Here is a 20,509-nt window from a genome sequence, read left to right as displayed (position 1 = left end):
AATATCTCACATTAAAAGATCTTGCAGATCTTTGGAAAGACCTTGAAGAAAGGTACAATCATAAAAAACAGTGATACTTTCTCAATCCCGATATGAATAGACGCACTTGCGTTTACAAGATTTTAAATCCATAAATGAATATAATTCTGCAATATTTTGAATCACCTCACGAATGAAATTTTGTGGGAAAAAGATAACTGACCATGATATGTTGGAGAAAAATTTCTCAACCTTTCATGCCTCGAATGTGCTCCTGCAGCAGTAGTATCGAGAAAAAGGGTTTAAAAAATATTCTGAGTTAATTTCTTACCTTCTTATTGCTGAACGCAACAATGAGTTACTCTTAAAGAATCACGAAGCGCGCCTTGCTAGCGCTGCCCCATTTCCTGAAGTAAATGCGGCAAATCATCACCCCAGAAGAGGTAAATGGCAAGGTTTTAATAACAAGAAAAATTATGGAACGAAAAGGAATTATATTTAAAAGAGAGGATCTCACCTGCAGTGGGATAAAGAAAGAAATATTCGGCAAAATAAATCAACAGAGGATAAGTATTTCCGTTGTGGTGGAAAGGGTCATTGGTCACGTACCTGTCGTACCCCAAGGCACCTAGTCGATCTTTACCAAGCATCTTTGAAAAAGGATGACAAAGGAAAGAAAACAAATTTTGCTTCAAATGATGCTGAAAATTCCACCACTCATTATGATGTATCTGATTTCTTTGAAGATTCTGAAGGAAATATTGGTCATTTGATCAATGATGGAATAATTTAATCAGGGACGGATTTACTTGTAAGTGTGTGGGGGCAATTGCCCCATTAAATTTTTTAAAAACAAATAATAAATATATACATAAGTATAAAATGTCCCTTAAAATAATAGGTTTGTCCCTATATTTAATTTTTTTTAATGTATGTGTGACAAATTTAGGTTATTAAATAACAACAGTGTGATAAAAATTATCAAATTATATAAAGTTAATCTATTTATATTAGAAAAATAAATATGTTCGAATAAATAATAATAATAATAATAATAATAATAATAATAATAATAATAATAATTTAATTAGTTAATTATCTAAAGTCAAATTTAGTTTCTCAAATAAAAATGAGATTATTAGTATTTAATATTTTTTAATTTAATTGAGATAATATATATTATATATCGTTTATTTATTTTTACGACTTTATTTGATTTAGTTTTGGTATTATGTATAATAATTATTTTCGTCAAAAAATTTTTACTATAAATATTTCAGAGTGTCAACTCTTCAATTAAATGGTAAAAAATATTAGAATAATTATTTGATAGAAAAAAAGACATTATTTATATCTATATAAAAAAAGCCACATGGTTTGATTTGAATTTTATTTTCTTAAATTATTTTTGTATTTTTTTTTTATTTTATTTTTTTAAGATTCTTTAATTATTAAGTTATAATTTTTTTTGTATTATATAAAAAATAATCAATAAAATATGAGTTGATGGATATAGAGGATATTTGACAAAAAATACTTTTATATTAATATAGAAATTAAAAAATACTTTTAAATTAATATATTTTTTATGTGTTAATTAAATTATTTAAATTTTGACTAATATATTTTGAATTTTCAATATTTAAATATATCTATTTTAAATTTTTATTATTTTTATATGTTATTTTTGTCCCCACTATCAAAATTTTCTGGATCCGTCACTAAGTTTAATATGTGAGATTGTTAAGTATTTATGTAAATAATAATGTAAGAAACTTGTTGTTAAATTTTATTTTTTACGTATTCAAGTTTCAAATATGATGTATATAAGTAATGAAATATTAATGTTTATGAATTTTGAAATAATTAAATGTGTCAAGTTTTAAAATAAAATTTCAGTATATGACATTATTTTTATGTACAGTATTTCTTAGAAAAATAATTCCGATCAAATATTTAATTTAACTGTGCATGTATTACTACTCATTTTATTATTATTATTTGTCTTTGAAGAAAATGGCAAGGATATATAATGAAGATGTATGCCTTGCGGATAGTGCAAGTTCGCACACTATTCTCAAAAGTGATATATATTTTACTCATCTGGTGCCAAAAGAAGAATGCGTTAATACTATTATTGGCTCAGGCAATGTGATAGAAGGCTCCGAAAGAGCTATAATTTTGTTTCCTGGAGGAACAAAATTTATAATAAATAATGCACTATTATCTACCAAGTCTCTGAGGAGCTTGTTGAGCTTTAAAGATATTCGCCAAAATGGATATCATATTGAAACAATGAATGAGAGAAATCATGAGTTCTTATGTATCACAACTCATGATTCAAATAAAAGGGTTATATTAGAAAAGTTACCCTCACTTTCATCTGGGTTATATTATACCAAGATTAGTGTAATTGAATCACATGCCACTGTAAACCAGAAGTTTACTAGCCCAAATAAATTCATAACTTGGCACGACCGATTGGGTCATCCGGTAAAGATTGGATTTGAGTCCCTTGAATTCCTAGAAAAGATTTAAGGTGATATATGTGGACCTATTCATCCACCATGTGGATCTTTTAGATATTTTATGATCCTAATAGACGCATCTTCGAGATGGTCACATGTGTGCTTATTATCTTCTCGCAACCTGGCATTTGCGAGATTACTGGCTCAAATTATTCGATTAAAAGCACAGTTTTTAGAAAATCCAATAAAAGCAATTCGTCTTGATAATGCTGGTGAATTTAGTTCCCAAGCATTTGATGCTTATTGTTTGGCTAATGGAATAAGTGTTGAACATCCAGTAGCTTATATTCACACACAAAATGGGTTAGCAGAATCACTTATTAAACACTCCAATTAATTGCTAGACCCTTATTTATGAGAACAAATCTCCCAACCTCGGTTTGAGGGCATGCTATTTTACATGCCGTAGCACTCATTCGTTTGAGGCCAACGAGTTACCATCAGTTCTCTCCTATGCAATTAGCATTTGGCCAGCAGCCAAATGTTTTCCATTTAAGAATATTTGGGTGTGCAATATATGTCCCCAAAGAAAATTGGGGATATATGTTGGATATGATTCTCCCTCTATAGTGAGGTATCTTGAGATACAAACTGGAGATGTATTTAAAGCCCAGTTTGCAGATTGTCATTTTGATAAATCAAAATTTTCAATATTAGAGGGAGAGAATAAGCTTCTTGAAAAGGAACTTAATTGGAATGCATCATCCTTGATGCATTTAGATCCTCAATCAAGGAAATGTGAACTAGAAGTTCAAAAGATTATACATTTGGCAAAGAATAGCAAATAAATTCCTTGATGCATTTTCTGATACAAAGAGGATAACCAAATCTTATATACCAGCAGAAAATGTCCTAATTCAAATTGATGTTCCAATAGGACAAGTAGCCACTGAAGCAAACTCACGCCAGAAGCGTGGCAGGCCTGTTGGTTCCAAAGACAAAAATCCTTAAAAAAGAAAAGAGGTAAATACGATTCCTGTTGAAAAAGACATAGTAAAGACACCTGCAAGTTGTCCAAAATTTTGATATAATTTTAACGCCAGAAGACGTTCAGGTACCTGAAAATTGTGAAAATGACGAGATCTCAATAAATTATGTCTTTACAGGAGAGAAATAGGACCGAAATAAGACAATTATCAATGAAATATTTGCATATAATGTGGCATTAAATATCATGCATGAAAGTAAGGATCTTGAGCCAAGATCAGTCGAAGAATGTCGACAAAGAAATGATTGGCCATAATAGAAAGAAGTCATGAAGGTTGAATTAGACTCACTTGCAAAATATGAAGTCTTTGGACCTGTAGTCTGTACACCTGAAGATGTAAAACCTGTTAGATACTGATGGGTATTTGTAAGAAAACGAAATGAGAAAAATGAAGTTGTGCGCTATAAAGCCCGACTTGTGGCACAAGGTTTTTCACAAATGTCCGGTATAGATTATGAAGAAATGTATTCCCCTGTAGTGGATGCGATAACATTGTGTTATTTGGTCAGTTTATCTGCATATCATAAACTGCATATGCATTTAATGGATGTGGTAACAGTCTACCTATACGGCTCATTAGATCATGATATTTATATGAAAGTTTCTGAAAGACTAAAGATATCTAAACCATCCAATGAATATTCACAAGGGTTATACTCAGTCAAATTGCAAAGATCTTTATACGGTCTAAAGTAATCTGGACGAATGTGGTATAATCCTCTTACTGAGTATCTGGCCAAAAATGGATTCAAAAATAATGATATCTGTCCATGTGTTTTCATAAGAAAATTTACATCTGGATTCATTATAATTGCTGTGTACGTTGATAATTTAAATATTATTGGAACTCCTGAAGAGATTCCAACAATTATAAAAACTCTAAAAGAAGAGTTTGAGATGAAAGATCTTGGAAAGACTAAATTTTGTCTCGGCTTGCAGATCGAGCATATAAGAAATGGGATCTTTATTCATCAAACAACATGCACAGAGAAGATCTTGAAAAGATTTTATATGGATAAGTCACATCTCTTGAGTACCCCAATGATCGTAAGATCTTTGGATGTGGAAAATGATCAATTTAGTCCTAAAGAAGAGAATGAAGATATCCTTGGTTCTGAAGTACCATATCTTAGTGCCATTGGAGCGCTAATGTATCTTACTAATAACACACGACCCGATATATCATTTGCTGTGAATTTACTAGCAAGATATAGTTCCTCTCCAACCAGAAGACATTGGAGTGGAATCAAACAAATCTTTCGATATCTTCATGGAACGATAGATATGGGATTATTTTATCCCTATGGATCCAAGTCACAACTAGTTGGCTATGTAGATGCTGGATACTTATATGATCCACACAAAGGGTGATCTCAAACAGGATATATGTTCACATATGGTGGTACAGCTATATCATAGAGGTCCATGAAATAGACGATAGCAGCAACCTCCTCTAATCATGCCGAAATACTAGCGATTCATGAAACTAGTCGCGAGTGTTTTTGGCTCAGGAGTCTGATCCAATATATTCTGTCATCATGTGGACTAATTGATCATAAGATAGCTCCAACTGTCCTGTTTGAAGACAATACAGCATATATTGCTCAACTTAAAGGCGTATACATCAAAGGTGATATAACAAAGTATATTTCTCCCAAATTCTTCTTCACTCATGATCTTCAAAATCAAGGGACAATTGATGTCCAACAGATCCGCTCAAGTGACAATCTGGCAGATTTATTTACAAAGTCACTCCCAAAATCCTCCTTTGAAAGATTGGTACATGAGATTGGGATGCGCCAATTTCGAGACATTAAATGATGTCGACAAGAGGGGGAGACTGTACTCTTTTTTCTTTCGTCTGTTATTTTTTTCATTGGATTTTTCTTGACAAGGTTTTTAATGAGGCAGTCCCCATCACTAAAGGATATTGTACTCTTTTTTCTTCACTAAGATTTTTTTCCATTGGATTTTTCTTTAGTAAGATTTTAACGAGGCAATAATATTAAATGGTCATCCAAGGAGGAGTGTTGTGATAAAGATATGAATGACCACGTGGGCCAACCTTCTCAATACCAAAGGAACCTCTTTTCAAGACAGAATCAAAATAAATGAAGTTTAAAAATCAAGTCTTATTACATGTATAAATAAGAGAAGCTACAATTGAAGCAATACACATCATTAAAAAACAATCTTCTCTTCTCTCTTATTATACAAATATTTTCTCTCTTTTATCTCTCTTTAATTTTAAACTAAAGTATCTATAATATTAGTAAATATAGAAATTACTTATAGTAAAATAAGAACATATTTATATTTTTCTATTTTATATTTATTATAACTTCCTTATTTATTTTACAACACCATTAAGTTAAAAAAAATACTCACAAAATAACATTTTTATATAAAAATAATATTATGAACTCTTAAATAATTAATTAAATATATTTAATTAAATATATTTAATTATCTAATAATTTATAATACTATCTTTATATAAATATATTATCATAAAATAAAATATCCACCTTAACTAAAACCCTGACTTTGTCATGAAACCTTTTGAATAATGCTTGAGATAATGATTTTGTAAAGATGTCTAAATATGTAATAACGAAGAAGAAAAAAAAAAAGAAAGAAAGGCATAGGCACGTGGAAGGCACATACTCCCACAGTTCCACTTATTATTTTTTTTTCTCTCCTTGCTCACTCCTTTTGATTTTTGGTGACTACTCACTCGGAGTCACTCCTTTGATCTCTCCGTGTCTCTCATTCTCTTTTTTTTTTTTTTTCATTCATTCATAAAACTCAAACCCTTTTTTCTCTTTTATCTCTCCTTTCATTTTATCATCTTCATCCTAAAATTCTTATTCAAACTACAACATATTAAATTTCATTTTATTCTTCTATTTTAACTTTATTTTAATATATTACTTATACAAAAAAAATATTATTTTAAAATTTGATTAATAGAATACAAGTTTAGTAGATGAGAGAAGAACTTCAAATTTTAACTTTTCGTCATTTTTGAGACTTCAAAATAATTTTTTGGTTTAATAATTACCTATATCTTTATTTTTTATCATTTTTATGCTTATAGGTATGCAAAATTCAAACTAGAGTTATTAAGGTTAAAAAATTTAAATTTTTTTATTAAATTGAGTAAGATTATGTTAATTGACAACATTATTAGCTCATAGATGTTATTATTATGATCATATTTTTAGAATTATAGAGTTATTAGACATTATTTAATAGTTCCATAGTGTATTCAGAGTTACTTTTGGTTCTTTGAAACTAAATTGTGAGTGATATTATGCCCATAATTATTTTTAAGTATATTACTATCAATATTTAAAATGAATCATTATTTTTAACATTTAAAAAGTATTTAATTGTTGTGATTTTTGAATTATTGGAATGAACATTAATTTTTGAAAAACTCATAATTTTATAAAAGTACACACGAGATGATATTCGTATATTTTGAAGAGCATACATACTTTTTTTAATTGACTTTATTTTGCTTTAATTTGATTTTTAGTATGCATACTTATATATATTTGAGTTATCATGGAATTTAGTAATATATTATAGACATCATAAATTTGTTTTATATGATTTATTTTGAATTGGTTTGGGAGGCTTTAATTAAAAAAAATATAGTTAACAACAATTATGACGTTAACCTAGATGTATCTGGCTCAGACATAAGTTAACATGGGTGTTGCTAGCCTAATATGTATGTCACACGTTAAATATGTATGTATTACCGTTCGGACATACTAGAAAAAAGGACTACCATTAGAGATGGAGTCGTTCAAGTGTGTAATATTCGATTTTATTTTATTTCTGGAATAAAAACTCCCATGTCAATTCATTCATTTAATTACTTATCTATTTATTTGCATATTTACATAATATAAATTTCTCATCTCTAAAAAGAAATGTCTTGTGTGTGTTATAGATATAATATTTACTTTGAGTTGCAAAACTTATTCTATTATGTTCTCATGTTTTTTAGAGACAGGTGTCAATTCAGATTCCATTTCACCTGTCCCACCGTATATCTTTGTCATTTTGGTGAGCTCTTCTTCTATCCAATGACTTGCTTGTATGTGGTGGAACTTTTGCGCTAAAATTTAAATTATATCAATGCTCTGTATTAGGCAGAATTCTCGTGTAAGTTATGTTATTTTGGATTTCAAACTCTCTGAATAATAATTATGATTTGGTTATATAAGATAATAGATTTAACTATATGCTTTAATTATTAATTTAAAATATATAATGCGACTTTTGATATTGTTTAGTTTATGGGTATAATTGGGATATATTATTGCTGTTGTTTATTATTAGCGATGAATGCTTATTATTGATACACGAAGTCTATGTGTTGATAAGGTTTTAAAAATAGAAAAGACTCTTTTCGTTTTTTTGTAAATTTGATTGCTTGACTTGTTGAAAGACTTATCCTTTGAGCATCAATCATGACTTAATTCGGATCACCACAGACATCTGAGAAAAGAATGAAATATGGACAATATACAAGTTTTTGCTAATCACTTGATCTCTAACATGATGTAGGTCAACCTCAAAGTGTTTAGACGACCTACTATGAACAATAAAGAAGCGCAACACTTAGGTTGTCACAAGTAATGATTGGAGGAACATGATTGGTATAATGTGCAATTCCCTCGCAGAGCTTCTCAGTTCACATAATTTAGAGTTTGTGTCGGCCAAACAACGATATTCCACCTCGAATGATGATTTGCTTATTGTGTGTTGCTTGCGGCTCAACCAGGAGATGAGGTTGGATCCTACATATATGTAGAAGTCACTTGTTGATTTTCGATAGTCCAGATCATTCGCTAAGTCACTATCTAAAAAAGCAAGAATACAAAAATCAATACTACGTGAAAAGAGCAATCCATTAGAGGCACAACCGGACAGGTAATGCAATATGCGTTTCACTGCTGTCCGGTTTTGTTGGAATGGTCTCTATATGAACTGGCTTACACAATTCACTGACACTGAGTATGCAATCTCAGGATGTGTAAGTGTTGCATGCATACTGAAAACTCCCAACAACTGACCTATACATGGTTGGTTTATCAGAAAGATCACTCCTTGTTGCAGTCATATTTAAAGATGATAACAATGGAGTGGGAACACCTTGGGAATGTTCCATACTAGTCTTGTGCAGCAAGTCTTTTATATACCTGTTTTGCGAAATATGTAGTTCATCTTTAGTTGGATACGAAATTTCGAGGCCTAGGAAATAATGTAGTTGTCCTAGGTCCTTGAGAGAAAAAAGTTGACTTTAATTATTGTAGTACCAATTTCGAAATTTCGGCATCATTGTTTCCTATAATGAATATATCATCAATGTAAACTAAGATATAAACATAAGATAAAGAAGAGAAACGAACAAAGAGGTATGTGTCAGATTTTGTGTTCTTAAAACCAAAGCAATAAAGAGTGGAACTAAGTGTAAGAAACAAATTTCTTGGTGTCTATTTGAGGCCATAGATCTTGTGTAAACAAATTCCTGGAGATTGAAGCATGTACACTTTCTCATTCAATTTGCCATTATAAAAGACATTATTGAAGTCGAATTGTTAAAACTACCAGCCTTTCGATAAAGCAATCGTGAGAACTATCATAATCGATTCTTTCAGTTTGACGGTTTAAGATTTAAAATTTAATCTTTAAGCTATGTTTGGTTGAAAGGAAAGAAATAGAGAGGAAGAAAATAGAAAGAAAAGAAAGGAAAAGAAAGAAATTGAATGGATTTTTATTTTCTTTAGATGTATTTGGTTAAAAGAAAGATAAGAAGGAAAGAAATGTTATAAAAAGATAATTTTACCCCTATATTATAATATATATTGAAAAAGTGAAGGGGTAGTATTGGAAATAGAAAGAGAAACATTAGTTTTCTCTCTATTTTCTTTCCAATGTTGGAGAGAAAAAAAAATTGATAAGCCCCACCAATTTTTTTTTTATCCATTTTCTTTCCCTTCAATTTTCATCTTCAACCAAACAATGAAAAACAACCATTTTCCTTCCCATTTTCTTTCCTCCCTTTTCTTTCCTTCCATTTTCCACTCAAACAAACATAGCTTAATGTTTAGAATTGATAACCAAATATTAACTAAAAATTAATAAATTTTGTTAGTTGTATAACATTTCTCCATCAAGATTTGGACATACGAGTTGTTCCATGACACACATAATTAAGAGAAGGGAACAATATATAGGGAATTAAATGCATAGACAATTTCATTAAGAAAAGAAAAGAGAACACTATTGATCACTGATAAGCATAGCTTAAGCTATATCAGAGCACCAGCATTGTCAAGGCAATGTAGAAATCAATTACACATGGAACAAGTCCATAACTTTGCATCTCAACACAAAGACACTTGTATTCATTTTACACACCGCAGTGAGAATGAAGAAGCACCCTCCCACACACATGAATTAGTTCCCACTAGGAGGAGGACCACCAAAGAGGTAACCCAAGGAAGATCCACCACCTGGGGCAGCATGAACCTTCGTAGATGGTCGATCCTGCACCCAAAATTCAAACCATCAATAACACCATTGCTACTAATGATCATTACCAAGGAGAATACAAAACGGAAACATGAAACAAACTCAATTGTGTAATAAACGGAGGAGACACAGATCTATTGAGTGTCTTTTCCGTAGTAAGTGGAAATTCCTATGATTTAAATTGGGCCAAAAATTTTGGTTAAGATGCAACATCAAATAAGTCATCTAAGAAACCCCTGATAATTAACATATTCTCGAAATGAAAGAGAACAGAATTTCCATTACTCACAATTCAAGCTGATATTAACATGGTTCAGATTAATTTCTGATCCTGTCTTAACTTGTAGAGATGCATGTAAGTTCTTCATTACTTTTTGCAAACATTACTCATTACTGTTATTCAATGATAAATAAGAAATGTTCGATCCTATCTATTATAACACAAAATTGCCAAGTATTCTAGAACTTTCTAGGCTAACATACTCTACCGTGAAGTAAATTATGCAGTCCAATTGAAAAAAATTTAATAAAAAAGTTGACAAGGGGTGTACTGTGAGAAAATTGCCGCAGTTCTGTCCTTCGGCCCGGTGGTAATTGTTGGTAAGAGTCCCTGGAATTCCGGCCGGAATTTGCTTCTCAGTTGGTGGTGATGCAGTATGCACATTAGAAGGAGTATGTCCACCATTTGCAGGCTGACCATGACTGCTTGCTCTTTGGACATTGCTGGCGGCCGCGGTTTCTCCACTGCCAAAGAGATAGCCCAAAGAGCTTTGACCACCACCGGCACTGACCCCGCGACCCATTTCCAGTTGGTTTAGAACTTTGTGTGACTAAACCTGCATTGCACATTTACTTTGTTGAGAAATCTAGTGTCCAACATTTACAAAATCATGAAAGGAATCAGCTTATGAAACAGAAAAAGCAGGGGATATTCATAGTCATAGTCATAGTCATAGATGCCTATATCATATAGGAAAAATTTCAAGTGTACCGTGTACTGGGAACACTGAGTTCTAGTTGTTTTAACCGTTGATTTTAATTAATATATATTATATATATTTTTTATAATTCAGATAAACGGTTAAAACAACTGGAACACCGGTGTTTCCGGTACACTTGAAACTCTTCCAATCATATAATTGTCTGTAAAAGAAATGATTGAAAAGGGTTTCACATCCCGGAGGGATGAGATGAAAATGGCAATCTTGTATCATACAAAGCAATCAAAAGCACATAGATCCCAACAACCATTCTGGAATTCTCATATTTCAATTATCAAAAGCACATAGATCCCATAGGAAAAAGCCAAGATTTTCATTTTCCAAGGACTCTTACAGCCAATGAAATCAAGTACAACAACATCATATCATAAAATAATGAAAAACACAGAAGAATATGCAACAAAAATACACATGCAATGACAGTTTCATGTAGCACCAATCATCAAACCAAATAACAATGATAATTAACTAATTAAGTCTAACATGAAAACACAATTGATGAAGTACAAGCAGTCAACAAGATTGAGAAAGCAACTGAAATGAAGTGGATCCAAAGTGAAATGTACAAAATTACTAGGCAGTGATTGAGATCTGGGAGTTGATTTGATTTGCTTACCTTACACTCGAGAAGAGTCCACGGAGTCGGTGACAAGTTAAGTGAGTTGAGTTCATGTTTCATGAGTTGTAGAGAGAGATATAAAAGCTGTTCAACAAAATGTAGTTGGAGCTCAAATTCAGTGGGCCCATAATCGACATGGACCACATATATTTGCCTTCTCATTCTTCATACAGGTTTTTCAGTTTACTTTATTTTATTTTCTTTTTTAATGCAGTGTATAAGAGGGTGATTAAAATAACATTATGATTAGTGTGTTAATTATCTTGATGTTTAGATTTTATTGGCAGCAAATTCAAAGGGAACCATTGAACCAACAAAAGCTTATTCACTTCTTAATTATCCCATTCTTTGTCACAATTAATGGACGACAGAGAAACCACAAACCAAGACTCTTCTTAAGAAAAATCACATCACAGCATCTTAATACATTAGGTTTAAAGTTAAAACACATATTAAGATTATTATCAGTATAATTTTTTTAAATATTTTACTTTAATAAATATATAAAAAAGTTAAATTTACTATAAAAATATTTTAAATTAGTATCTTAATATGTATTTTTATTATACATATTAATGAAATCCTAATTTATGATTAAAATAATAAGATATATATTTATTATTTCTTACCGTACCTCTCAGTTTGATTGATAAAAAATTAATTTATTGCAGATCTCAGTTTCATTTAAAATTTTGTTATCAACTAATATGAATTATTATATACATAACGTGAGATTTAAACTTCTTGACATTTACTTAAATAAATAAATAAATTAATTATTTAACCAATCTAAATTAATTAAATAATAAATATATATTAATTTAGTTTAACATTCACCTTCATAAATAATAATCATGTTACGTATATATAAAAATAAATTACGTATATAAAATATAAATTAAAAATAAATAAAATAATATAAATATTTATATACAACACCATAATAAATTATATATATATATATATATATTTGGAATAAAGTATTCCTTTTTAACTTCAGTGACTTCAGTCCTAATGCTAGCGCACTTCGCATCTGGATTGTTCCAATTCCAAAACTAGCTTGTCATTGGGGCAAAGTTAACAAAGCATACAACGAATTAAGCTATAACTTCTTTTTTTTTTCTTTTTCCATTTTTCTATAAAGAGACAAAGCAATTGTCCCTTTTTCAAGGATCACGCATGCCACAACTTGCATTATTGGATCGTCCATGTCTACGAGAGCAAAAGCCTATTTTGCTTGCTACATGAAAAATTCGCTACCTACGGTAATGGCTAAAAGAGTAAAGTTATGCAATAACAAGATACATAATTTCATTAGAATTTTAAAAGGAAGAAAAGAAAAGAAAAGAAAAGAAGTGCATAAACCATTTGATCCTTCTCTTATTGTGCTACTTTCGTTTCACCATCCAACAACTTAAATAATAGAAAATTTTGGATTGAAAGAATATGATCTATAAGTTTAATAGAAGAGGTGATTACATTAACACCCTCCAAAATTAAAAGTGTTAGGAAATTATTTAATTTTCTAATTTATTTGTGGACAATACATATATCAATTATAATCACAAATGATGTTATTTTAAAGTAAATGACTTATATAATGATGATCTTATTTATTGTTATAAATACTAATTGAATAAGTCATTATTACTTTTGATTTGTAATTAAATGAGAATAAAACTGGATATTACCTTTTGTTCCTTAGATAATTATCTTTTTGGATTTTAGATATATTATCTTTTGGGCTTTAGATACTATTTTATTTGGGCTTAAGGGTTTAATGGGTGTCATGCTTAAATATAAATAGACCTTCAGGGTTTCGGTTCCAATATACCAAAGCCGCCTTTGTTGCTCTTTTTCCATCAAAAGAGTTGCAGTTTAGCCGCCTAGGAATACAGAAGGCTTTGGTTGAGGAAGATCGAAAGAACCACAAGATCCAAACTCTTCCAATCATAATTTATGTTTATGAATTCAGATACGCTTTCGCATTATGTTATTTTTGGTGATTCAATATGGATGATCTGGGATATTAAAATTAATTTATTCCAACAAGTGGTATCAGAGTCATCCATAATTTAATCATCGAAAATATTCAGTTTTATTTTTAAATTACTGAATTGATATATGGATCGATGTATATATGTTTCTTATTACGTTACGATGTTATATATATTTGTGCGACTCTGTGTGTTAGTGTATATGTATTTAGTATTGTTCCACATATACAACGTAACATATCGCCGTTTTGGTTGCTTTTGAATATATATGTGTATATATACTGTCCATCATTCATATATATCATTATTTGGTTATACTTTGAAGATATATATGGTTACGTATATATATTTTATGAGACGGTCTGCCTTTTATTTAGTTTGGCCGAGTTTTTTTTATATAATAAACAATAAATTGATTTTTTTTTCAAATATTGATAAAGTATTGTTAAACTTTGATATTTTCGGATTTAATTCTACGTGTTATTACTTTAGTACAAAATCAATGAATTATCTTTTGGGATATAAGGATTATTATACCCACTAATTTTATAAAAATTAATTTAATCTTAACGGATCAAGAATTTTGGCACATGAGTTATAATCATATTTTTTTTTAAGGTTTCAAAAAATACCATTCAAATTTAAATTTCTTTTGCGATTTGAATATTTTTTAATTGTTACATGAGAAAACTAGTAACAATTTGAATTATTATACCCATTTTTTATAAAGATTTGGTTTTAGAATAAATTGATTGAACATTATGCTGCCAAAGTAGCCTCTTTTGTGAAAATTGATTTATTCAAAACATAAGGAATATGATGTTATGTAATTCATGCAAATATTGATCGGCCCAAAGGAAGGTCTATATTTGGCCGAATTACATACACATATTAATAGTAAATACATGTTTGGGTAACTAATTAAGAATAAAGTAATGTTTATTATTTATGCAAACAATAATCGGCCCAAAGGAAGTTTATTGTTTGGCCAAATAATAAGCATTGCATACTTCTGTTTATTTTCTATTAATTATGCGGTCAATAATCGGCCCAAAGGAAGGTTATTGTTTGGCCAATTAATAGAAAATATATGCGGTAATAAATAGGTTGCGAAGTTTAAGTTTCCATGTGCGCATTAAGTCGGTCCAAAGAAAGGCTTAATGTGTGACAGGAATTTTGACAATATTTGATTACTGCAATGAGAGTATCACTTACAGTTAATTTTTCTATCCAAAGATTGAAAATTAATGTTGTGCTAGATATCTCAATATGGATTTTTACCCATTAATATCTAATATTTACTGCATGTTCTTTTAGTTCTAATCCAGAAACTATGGTTTTAGCTACCAATGTTTCTGCGCAAATTAGCAGTATTCCTATACTGAATGGTTCAAACTTTAAAGTTTGGAAGGATACCGTGGAGATTGTCCTCGGTTGTATGGATCTATAGACACAGCTCTTCAAGAGGAGAAACCCACTTCCACTCCGGAAAATAGAGAAGTGGGAGAGATCCAATCGAATGAGCATTATGATCATGAAACGGTCAATTCCTAAGGCGTTTCGGGGCTCAATTACTGAGGATAAAGATGCCAAAAAGTTCCTAAAAGATGTTGAAAAATTCTTTATTAAGAATGAAAAAGCGGAGGCAAGTAGTCTTTTGAGCAAACTTGTCTCCATAAGGTATAAAGGTACAGGGAACATAAGGGAGTACATTATGGAAATGTCTCATCTTGCTTCAAAGTTGAAAGCACTAAAGTTAGAGTTGTCTGAAGACTTACTCGTGCATTTCATTTTGATTTCCCTTCCTACACACTTTGGGCAATTCAAAGTGAGTTATAACACTTTGAAGGACACTTGGTCCTTAAATGAGCTTATATCTCACTGTGTGCAAGAAGAAGAGAGGCTACAGCAAGATAAGACTGAAAGTGCTCATATGATTTCATCTTCTCAATATAAAAGAAAGTGTGATACTACTGCGGATATACCTTCTCAACAGAAAAAGGCTAAGAAACAGGATCAAATTTCAACCTGTTTCTTCTGTAAGAAGGCGGGACACATGAAGAAGGATTGTACCAAATATGCCACTTGGCGTGTAAAGAAGGGGTTGCCTGTGGAGCCGACCGCCAAGTGATGCTGAAAGATACATCTATGTGGCAGACGACAATATAGTTGCAGTCGAAGCTATAGGAACCTTTAGATTATGTTCCACGAGTGGATTTTATTTGGATTTATTAGAGACATTTTATGTACCGTCATTTAGACAAAATTTGGTTTCTGTTTCTCGTTTGGACAAATCAGGTTATTTTGTTCATTCGGAGACAATAAAGTCAATTTCTTTTATAATTCAAATAATATTTGCTCTGGTCATTTGGTGGATAATCTATATAGGCTTGACTTAAAATAATAATGAAATACTGCAAACGAGTACAAAACAAAAACTAAATGAGAAATCGGCATCATTATGGCACAAACGCCTAGGTCACATCTCTAAACAGAGAATTCAGATGTTTGTGTCGGATGGAATTCTTGGACCCCTAAAATTGGCGGACTTTGAAGTCTGCATTGAGTGCATAAAGGGGAAAAAGGACAAACGAAAGGAAATTAGGTGCCGAGAGAGCTAAAGATGTATTAGAACTAATACATACCGATATATGTGGCCCATTCTCTACTGTCTCTTAGAATGGACAACGGTACTTTATTACGTTCATAGATGATTACTCTCGTTATGCGTATCTATATTTAATTCATGAAAAGTCCCAAGCCTTGGATGTTTTCAAGTCTTTCAAAGCTGAAGTTGAACTTCAACTTGGAAAGAAAATTAAAGCTGTCAAATCTGATCGTGGTGGTGAATACTACGGAAGATATAACGGTTCAGGTGAGCAACGTCCCGGGCCTTTTGCTCTTTTCCTAGAGGAGTGTGGTATTATTCCGTAATACACCATGCCAGGCAAACCTAGCATGAATGGTGTTGCAGAGCGAAGGAACCGAACTCTTAAGGACATGGTGAGAAGTATGATTAGTCATTCTTCCTTACCTGAATCACTCTGGAGAGAAGCATTAAAGACCGCAGTGTACATCCTTAATAGGGTGCCAAGCAAAGTAATTAACAAAACCCCATATGAAATTTGGACTGGAAAAAGGCCTAGTATAAAGCATCTGCATATTTGGGGATGTCCAGCTGAGGCACGATCTTATAGGCCGCATGAAAGGAAATTGGACTCAAGAACAATTAGTTGCTACTTTGTTGGTTACGCTGAGCGCTCACGGGGGTACAAGTTTTACAATCCTGCATTAAGGTCTATTTTTGAAACGGGAAATGCGAGATTTCTTGAGGATATTGAGTTTGGGGGGAAGGAAATTTTAAGAATGTTGCTTTTGATGAGGATTCTGTAACTGACAATGATCAGGTCTTTGTACCTATTATTGTTCAAGACACAGTTATAGTACAAGAGCACAATGAGAATCCTACTGTAGATCCAGTTACAGTACAAGAGAACAATGAGAATATCGTTGTTGCTCAAGATACTGCTACAACACAGTAAAATAATGAGAATCCTCCTCAATCCCAATCCATACAGCAAGCTCAACAACCTCAAGAAGTGTCAGTAAGGAGATCCAATAGAGAAAGAAGAAAATCCATCTATGGTCTCAAATAAGCTTCCCGTTAATGGTATCATAAGTTTAATTAAAGTCATTACCTCATGGTTTTGAGGTGAATATTATAGATGAATGTGTATACCGCAAGTTCAGTGGGAGTAAATATATCCTTTTGGTCTTAGATGTTGATGACATTCTACTTACTAGTAACGATATAGGCTTGTTGCATGAAACTAAGAAATTTCTATCGGACAAATTCGAAATGAAAGATTTTGGTGATGCCTCTTTTGTATTAAGAATCGAGATACTAAGAGATTGCTCTCAAGGTATTCTTGGATTATCACAAAAGAACTATATCGAAAAGATTTTAAGTAGATATGACATGGAAAGTTGTAGACCAATGGACACACCCATAACTAAAGGAGACAAGTTCAGTCTCAAACAATGCCCTGAAAATGATCTTGAGAGGACAGCAATGCATGATAAACCTTATGCATTAGCACTAGGGAATTTAATGTATGCTCAAGTCTACATACATCCTGATATATCATTTATAGTGGGAGTGTTAGGTAGATACTTGAGCAATCTGGATATGGATCATTGGATAGCTGTTAAACGCATAATGCGTTATCTAAAGAGAACAAATGATTACATGCTTATTTATCGGAGATCAGAAAATTTGGAGATCATTAGGTACTCTGATTCCGATTTCATGGCATATGGTTGCGAAACTTTGTCACTAAGCTTCATATAGTAGATGACATTGAAAGGGCCATTAAAGATATTTTGTGACAATAAGTCAGTAAGTACTATACTCCAATAACAATAAGAGCTTGACAAAATCGAAGCATATAGACATCAAGTTTCTTAGTTGTCAAGGAGAAAGTTTATGAAAAACAGATTTCCATAGGACATATGGAAACAGAGTATATGCTAGCAGATCCATTACCAAGGGATTGAACCCTAAAGTTTTTCATGAGCACACTGCTCGGATGGGTGTCAATATTTATGATGCCTTGGTTTAGTGGGAGTTTATTTCATGCTATATGTCCTATGACAGATATTGAGTTATTTTTCTGCATAATTAAGTTGATGGTTTATTTCATGTTATATGAAATGTTCATTTTGCAATATTTGTATTGTATTTGATCTCAATAAAGTTGGACCAGCTGAAAATAGACATGCATGAGATCACTTGGCATGTAATTTCCATATTACTCATCCAAATTTGATCTATGTCGTTAAGTATATTAGGATGGTGATTGGCGTGGTTTAGTCACGGCATTTAATGTGATAAAAGCTGCGGTAGTTCCATATTTAATGTATGAGACGGACCAGATTGTTAAAGTAATGAAAGAAATAGCATTCAGATGCGCGCATAAAGTTTATAAAATGTGATTATGTCAAGAAAGAATATATGTATAGCCCAAGTGGGAGATTGTTAGGAAATTATTTAATTTCCTAACTTATTTGTGGGCAATACATATATCAATTATAATCACAAATGATGCTATTTCAAATTAAATGACTTATATAATGATGATCTCATTTATTGTTATAAATGCTAATTGAATAAGTCATTATTACTTTTGATTTGTAATTAAATGAGAATAAAACCGGATATTATCTTTTGTTCCTTAGATAATTATCTTTTTGGATTTTAGATATATTATCTTTTGAGCTTTAGATACTATTTTATTTGGGCTTAAGGGTTTAATGGGTGTCATGCTCAAATATAAATAGACCTTCAGGGTTTCGGTCCCCAATATACCAAAGCCGCCTTTGTTGCTCTTTCCCCATCAAAAGAGTTGCAGTTTAGCCGCCTAGAAATACAGAAGGCTTTGGTTGAGAAAGATCGAAAGAACCACAAGATTCAAACTCTTCCAATCATAATTTATGTTTATGAATTCAGGTACGCTTCCGCATTATGTTATTTTTGGTGATTCAATATGGATGATTTGGGATATTAAAATTAATTATTCCAACAAAAAGGTGTTATATTTTTAAAAAATTTATAAAAGGTATGGTACTATCTAAATGATATCAAGAGAAATTAACGTATTCAAGAGTAATTTGATTTACAATATCATCAAATCTCTTGTTTACCTTTTTTCTTTTGGAATATAAGAAAGGACTAAACAGTTAACACCTGAGGGTGGGTATTTGGGTGGCTGCACTTCATTGTGCTTTATCAGTTTTGGATATACACAGGAAAAAGAAAATGACTGTGTTACCAAAAAAGGCCAGACCCAAGACTATACATGACAAAAGATGAGCCCACATGGATACTGAAAAAGAAAATTGGACCAAGAAAAGTACATATCAACCCAACCAAAAAAGTATTCTACTCGTACACCAAAAAAAAAAAAGTATCCTACTCATTTTAAGGATAATTGATACAATTGACAGAGAAAAAAAAGGATAATTGATACAGTTAGCAAAGTGAATAATTTTCTGCCTTATACAATTAGTTTTTTTTTTTTTTGTCTACGGTATTCCCTAATCTAGGGATGTCAATGGGGTAGGGCAGGGCGGGGCGGAAGATGCTTCTCTACTCCCCATTTCCACCCCCAGATTTACTCTCCGTTTCCGTTCCCGTTTTCCGTCGTAGGGGAATATTGCTCCCCATCCCCATTTTTCACAAGGTCCATTCCCCGCGGGGATCCCATTTTCCATCTATCTTATAGTTTTAACTAATTATTAATTTCCATATGAATAATGGTGTAAGCATCCATTCTATACAAAAAGTCTAAACGACAAGATGGTGACTTCTTTCAAAATAACGCAGTGGGAGACGCAACGGTGAGTCAGAGGACAGAGAAGTTGACAAGGTGGGAGACGCGACAACAGAGAGGAGAATGGACACGACGACAGAGTTATGAAAAGGAACGCCGCAAATAGAGAGCACGACGCAGTGAGGATCATGGCACAATGAGGTGTGACGATGCGATGAGAAGTGATAATGGCGAGAGGGTGGCTACAAAGAGGTTAGATGGAGTATGGACAGCGTTAGGAATTTCTGAATTGAAGAAGGGTTATGCAAATGAGGATTAGGAGTTTTGGGTTTCTATATATGTGTGTGTCTGTGAAATGACTAAAAAACATATATGAGAAATAAACTATTAAGGACAATTCAGTAAATTTATGAATTTCGGGGACTAGTGGGGATGGGGCAGGGATCCCCGCTTGGGTCCTCGCGCCCTCAGGAGAATTTTGTCCCTCGTTCCCATCTCCACGAGAAA

General features: G+C 31.8%; 1 protein-coding gene across 4 annotated transcripts; it reads right to left on the bottom strand.

Moving 5' to 3' along the window:
- Positions 1-9,752: 9,752 nt before the first annotated feature.
- On the bottom strand, positions 9,753-12,042 carry LOC112797889 (protein SPIRAL1-like 1). Of its 4 annotated transcripts, none has more exons than XM_025841001.3 (3): positions 11,671-12,042; positions 10,605-10,889; positions 9,753-10,068 (listed from the first exon to the last, which is right to left on the bottom strand). In XM_025841001.3, the coding sequence occupies exons 2-3, from the start codon at positions 10,854-10,856 to the stop codon at positions 9,979-9,981; spliced, it is 342 nt and encodes a 113-aa protein (XP_025696786.1). In that variant the 5' UTR covers positions 10,857-10,889; positions 11,671-12,042; the 3' UTR covers positions 9,753-9,978. The 4 variants fall into 4 exon arrangements, with proteins under 4 accessions (XP_025696786.1, XP_072090036.1, XP_072090035.1 ...); XM_072233935.1 differs by having other exon boundaries at positions 10,605-11,066; positions 11,170-11,740; XM_072233934.1 differs by having other exon boundaries at positions 10,605-11,059; positions 11,170-11,724.
- Between the last annotated feature and the right edge of the window lie 8,467 nt (positions 12,043-20,509).

Source organism: Arachis hypogaea, chromosome 4 (genome assembly GCF_003086295.3).
Source record: "Arachis hypogaea cultivar Tifrunner chromosome 4, arahy.Tifrunner.gnm2.J5K5, whole genome shotgun sequence".
NCBI lineage: Eukaryota > Viridiplantae > Streptophyta > Magnoliopsida > Fabales > Fabaceae > Arachis > Arachis hypogaea.
The sequence above is the reverse complement of the archived record's forward strand: the minus strand, read 5'-3'. Positions and strand labels throughout refer to the sequence as shown.